At 53.9% G+C, this 6,000-nt stretch overlaps 1 protein-coding gene across 1 annotated transcript in view; it reads right to left on the reverse strand.

Moving 5' to 3' along the window:
* The window catches only part of NT5DC2 (5'-nucleotidase domain containing 2), a 184,223-nt gene extending 179,255 nt beyond the window's left edge, over positions 1 to 4,968 (reverse strand). The window contains exon 1 of the mRNA XM_086940247.1: positions 4,538 to 4,968. Within this exon, the coding sequence (XP_086796373.1) occupies positions 4,538 to 4,817 (280 nt within the window). The 5' untranslated portion in view covers positions 4,818 to 4,968. The remainder of the gene's footprint in view (positions 1 to 4,537) is intronic.
* Positions 4,969 to 6,000: the final 1,032 nt, after the last annotated feature.

The following is a 6,000-nucleotide window of genomic DNA, read 5'->3' on the forward strand; positions in this document are numbered from 1 at the left end:
TCCGAAGGACCCACACATCTGAAGTGAGAGCTGCCCAATTCTGGACAAAATGGCGCAATCTTCCCCCTAACGGAAGTAAAGGAAGAGAGACTTACCAGAAGATTGGTTATCGAAGTTTTTGTAGCCTCGATTGATTCCTTTGTTGTAGCGGCCCCTGAAGCCGCGTGATCGGGACGGGTAAAATCCGGCTTGATCCGGTTCTTGCGTGTACCCTCTACCCAGTCTAGGGGCGTAGCCTCTTTGAGGACTGGGATTTGAGTAGCGGCCGGTCGAGCGTCCTCTGCCACGCCCGGCCCTACCAGAGACCTGCAGAACACGTTTCAGCGATGCCCGAGACTTGTCCAAAGAAGCAAAAGTGTTCACAAATTTTGCAATATCCTTAACGAAATTATCCCCAAACAACTGTCCTTCCGCCAAAGGACCCGGCTCCGAGGAAGCCAATTCCACCAGTTGGGGGTCGATCCGGAGAAGGACGGACTTCCGCCGTTCCGAGGCAAGGGCGCAATTCGCGTTGCCCAGCATACAAATGGCCCTCTGAGCCCAACCCGCCAAAACCTCAGGGTGTATGGCGGCACCAGTCTCTTGCGCCTGCAGGGCCAACTCCAGGATCTTGGCCAACGGGCCCGAAAGGTCGAGGACCTTATCTTGGCACGCTCTGAGCGCGCGATCAATCCCTTTCTTCGGGTCCTTTTTATACTTTTTAAGAAAAGTGGTCATGGAAGGGTCTATGTCCGGAGTGAGAGCCACTTTGTGGGGCAAATCGGGGAGCGGGCATTCAGATTTCAGGCGGGCACGAACCTCCTTGTCGAACCCCTTGCGGAGATGAGTCTCCAGATAGGTCGCCACCGCCGGAGGGGGAACCCAGTCGGATTATCTGGGGTGGACAATGTCCGTCGGATCAAATGAAAAGGGAGTGGGAATGACCGGGGAAGTGTGTTCACGCTTTTTAGTGCGTTTGCGCGGAGCGGCATCCGAGGAATCGGTATCGGTGCCAGTACCCGTTGTGGTGATAACCAGGGGGGAAGTGGGGGGAGGGGTAACAGGCTTGTCTTGGGATCGAGACTCCTGGGACTTATAAAGTTTGTCGTAAGACTGGGCATGAGGCCAGGAAAGGTCAAGAGCCGCCTTCTTCGGGGGAGGGGGGTGAAGGGGATCTTTGCCCGGAACGGGCATCGGCTTACCCGGGACCAGCAGATCCAACTTCTTGGCCAGAGGGGAGAGGGCCGAGGAAAGGGCTTTATCCAATTTGGCATCGAGTTTTTTGTCTATGATCTCCTCCATGGAGTCCCCTTCATAGAATTCCTGCTGTCCCTGAAAACCATACGTAGCATCCTCCTCTTCGCAGAACTCAGTGTCTGCCATCGTAATCAGGAATCCGAAAGTCCAACTCTAGTCTCCAGCGGGAAGCAAAGACCAGCCCGAGCAAGGGCGTCGAGGGTGGGGGGTGCCAGGCGCAGGAGCCGGAAATACCAGGGAAAAAACAAGAGCAAGGCCAAGTCCCACTCTAGGTCTAATGGAGGAACAATGGTGTCGCCTGAACTAATATAAGCTGCCCAAAGCACAGAAATCGCCCACGGCTCCTGGCCCAAGCTGCGTCGATCCCCACTTCAGCCGGGGGCAGAGCGTCGTTCTGGCACCTTCGAGAACTGCGCGTGCCAACACGGCGTGCGCGGGCTCCCCGAGACGTGCGTAAGGCCTCAACGGCACCTACGTACGCTCGTCCCCGAGGGGGGGCTAACCCCTCACTAGTGCGGCTAGCCGAAGCTTGCGCCGCGGGCAGCGACGACTGGAAGTCGAGGGAAGGGATCGGACGGGCCTAGGTGCGCAACACGCGCCACCACGGGGGAGCGGGGAACGGAGCGAAGCTCCGGCCCCAATCTAAGAGTTAAAGCGGACAATGTATGAATAAACAGTGCCAAGAAAGCGTAAAGCGATCAATCAAATTATGCAATATACATGAATAATAAGAAACAATAGTCAATGGCATCAACCAATGTACAGGCATCAAGCACAAGTAATAGAGTTAATATGAAAGAAAAGAGCACTTATCTGGGCTGCGGGGCAGCAAAGAAAGAGGAGGCCGGACTAGTGTCTCCAGGATTTATAGACATGATACCTTTGTGATTGGTTGTTGTAAGAGAGGCGTGGTTCAAAGCCTCATGAGAAATGTTATTTTTTACATGTGTACTTTCATTTTCATTGGCTGCTGTTGTTGCAGTAAAGAAATGAGAAAGCATAATCAGAAGCCTCCGGTCCTGCCATAGAATCAGAGACGACCCAAAGCTGCCCCGACTCAGAGTTTGGGAAAGACACACAAACATCATCAGGGAGGGCTCTAATGCACTTCAGTGGTTTCCCCAGACCTGAATTTGTATTTTTCTCTCTTCCCTCTGGAAAACAAGATACTGCACTTAAGGCCAAACAATAGCTATGGATAAGCTCAGTCAATTGAAACGTAAGCCGAGGAGGGCCGCTTCTAGGCGCATCTATACATTGAACACAAGAAGACTAGGGGGTCGTGCTGTTTACACTACACTGCTTACAACACCGCAGTAAAGCAGGCGTCTAGCCCTTCAATCTTTCCTATAATGCGGACTGCTTATGATTAATTAAGGGGGTACTCATTTAGATATATCCCCAGTTACTTGTTGCAGAACCCCAGCCTAGATCTTAAAGGGTCATTCCGAACCTCGAATCGGTAGAAAACCACCAGTGGAATGGGATACTGGGTGGGTCTGTCCTGGACAAGCTACCTGGAGGAAACCCACTGCCATCATCACTAGGACAACAGGAATTCTGGCCCAGCTATAGAACCACAGTGCTGAAATATCCGTGTACCATATATTCCACAAGACATTTCTAATCAAGCTTGCTATGTTTGAAGCGGACAGAGGTGCAGCACGGTACAGGCGGCAGCAGGAGCCACGGTGCAGCCATCTTTCGGCATTTAAAGCACAGCTGGAAGCCTTTGTTCAGACAGACATGTCTCAACTATGACCGAACCGAGCGATCCTCCTACCCATGGTCATTCATCATGCCCACAGTCGCCTACACCGTCTGAATAGCAACAATTTACTTTAAGAGCTTAAGTCAATAAATCCACCAGTGAACATGAAAGGCCTGCGTTTATTAATATAAAAAGCATTGGCAAAGTAAACAAACCTGACACGTAATGCAGCCATACTCCAGGGGAGGGATGGCCACACGAAGAGGAAGAAAGCCTACATCGCTGACCAATAACAAGCAAATGGGCGTGACAATAAGTCAAGCAATAATACACAATGGATGGTCTCTAGGCGCACTGAGAAAAAAACACAAGGCCCAAAAACGTTCAACCCAAGACCTCCATCATTCCTTATGAACAAAGTAGTCAGGATGGCAAAGTAGTTCAACTGACAGCCAACCAGCATTTCACCACAGCTCAGTTTGGATCTTATCAGTGGAGGTCACTGAACTGCGCCCATAACCTCAAGAAACACGCCCCCACCGGCCCTGCCTCGAAGGGATCACAGAGGTAAGGGAGGCTCTCTGGCTGCACCAGGAGCCGCACAGCCGAGGCACTAGTCCAGCCACTCACAAGAGGGTGGCCGTCCATGCCCCTGCTCACACAGGCGGAGGGTCAGTGTCACCCCACAGACGCACGCGTGGACTCATCCTAGTGGCATGCACTTGTGGGAGGGCAGCCTCATACAGTGTGTCAGTGAGGGCCCACCCTCTACAGTCTATGGAAGGGTTTGAATGAAGCCTTCATGTGGGCACCATGTGGTGATCTGTTTATGGGTGGAGGCTCAGGTCCCAGGAAGGTGGAGCAGGTTATGTGTGGATGCATGGAAGGGTTTGAATGAAGCCTTGATGGGGGCTCCATGTGGTGATCTGTTTATGGGTGGAGGCCGAGGTCTCTCTGTAGAATGGGTGGGCGTGAGTGGGGGCCACCTCCAGGTCCCAGGAGGGCGGAGCAGGTTATGTGTGTATGCAGAGTGCAGCCCTGCGTAGGGTCAACAGGTGCACAGCCAGCACGTGAGCTCCAGGGACATGCAGGGGCGAGCCCAGTGCCAACCAGGGGGTCATGTGCCCCTCACCATGCGTGCCAGGGCCACAGGCTCTTATGCCCCTCCCCCGGCGTCTCCAGCAGGCAGAGGGGCTCGAGGCACACCTTGCACGCCCCTCTCTGCAGGAACAGAGAGGGGACCCCCAACCACCTAGAAGAAAACATAACCCCCACCAGGGAGAACCTGCTGCAAACATCCCCAAAGGGTCACAAGGCTCGCCCTCAGCATCTCAAGCCCCCTTCAGGGGAGGGGAGGGGGTGTACAGTCCCACACCTTCCTTTTACACTATGGACCAGCGTCTGCTGGTTGACCCCCCCCCCCTGCATGAGGAAGCCCAGCCCGCGCCCCTCCAGGCTCAACCTGTTGCTCCCCCCTTTTGAAAGAAAGGAGCCCCTGCACCCCCATCCACTGGCAGACCCCTCCCTCCCCCACCCGGACCGACCCTTGCCCACCCTGAAGAGTGACCCACGTGAGGTGGGGGGACTCACCTTGCACCAGCCGCTTCATCTCGTTGTACCGGGCCCACATGAAGTTCTTGCCCTCCTGGGACGGGAAGGGGGCCGGGGCCGCAGAGGAGAAGCTGCGGCCGCCGCCGCCGTGGGCTGGCTGCGGGGTGGCGGGCAGGGGGGAGGCGGGGGCGCAGGCCGCGCCCGCCCCGCACGGGGAGCCCTCGCTGCCGCTGGCCGTGGCGTAAGAGGCCCTGGCGGCCCCGCGAGCGCCGCCGCTCCTCACGGCAAACCGCCAGAGCGCGAGCGCGCCGCCAGCCATGGCCGATGCGGATTGGACGGAAGGCGCGTGGAGCTAGTGCGTGGAGGCCGTGCGTGGATCGCTCGCGCTGCTACCACGCGCACACCGTGCAAATCGCCTCCCTTGCCTCGTGCAACCACTGCAGACGTTCGATGGGACTCTAACTGTGAGCGCCTAGCCAGATCCTTCACCCAACCCTCGGGAGCTAACCACGCCCTCTGTCTTTCGAACACCCCGCCCATCGCAAAGCTAGAGCCAACCCCCGTGTCTGGCCTGCCTTAGTTACATGAGGGGCGCGAGACTGAGGCCCTGAGCCCGGATTCCGTCACGCCGTCCCTAAACCAATGGAAAAGTAATAAGGGCGAGCTCGCATAACTGGATTGGGTAATCTGCTTGACAGGCAAGCGGGAAAATGGGCATACCGATGAGACACGCTTTTGTCAGAGGTGTTTGTTTTCATTGGTTTGCCACGCCCTGTAGCCACGCCTGCAGTGTAGACCGCGCCCCCTTGTTTACGCTAGTACGTGTGCTGTGTCAGGTCTTTGTGTCTGGGACCTGACATTGGGGTGGGAGAAACACTATTCCAACAAGCATTGGCAAAGCCAATGAATAGCTTGTGCCTCTGCAAAATCTATTGTCAATTTTTGTTTAGATATGTTGCACAGCTGCCTTAGCTAATGTGCAATATCTCTAAAAAATGTTAAAAAGCAGCATGATGTGTTCAATGCATAGACATTGCATAACTGCTCTACAGCATGGCTTAAAGTTTTTTTTTTATAATACAGCTATGACGCTGACAGCTTTGAATGCATAGTGCTCTTTTAACTTTATTACATGCTGCATACCGTCTAGCGCTGCTGTGTAAAATGTCTAAAAAAAATTGACAAACCCAATTAATTTCACAATGGCTAAACCTATTGGCTTTGACAATGCTTGTTGTTTTTTGTAGCGCAAATTCCATCTGAAGGTATTGGAGTGCTTTATGTGAGCACCAGTTATGTTACACAAGGTCACATTAATTTATTTGTATAGGCACGGAGAGAACAAGTGATTTACCTCGAATCATAGAATGTTGAGCAGAGGCCGAGTCTCGAACCCAGTCCTCCAGTTGGGCTCCACAAAGTAACCTTACACTGAGTACATTTAAGAGACAAGGCAAGAGGCTGTCACTGTGATACACAGACAGTGACAATGCAACTGTTGT

Source organism: Lissotriton vulgaris, chromosome 10 (assembly GCF_964263255.1).
Source record: "Lissotriton vulgaris chromosome 10, aLisVul1.2, whole genome shotgun sequence".
NCBI lineage: Eukaryota > Metazoa > Chordata > Amphibia > Caudata > Salamandridae > Lissotriton > Lissotriton vulgaris.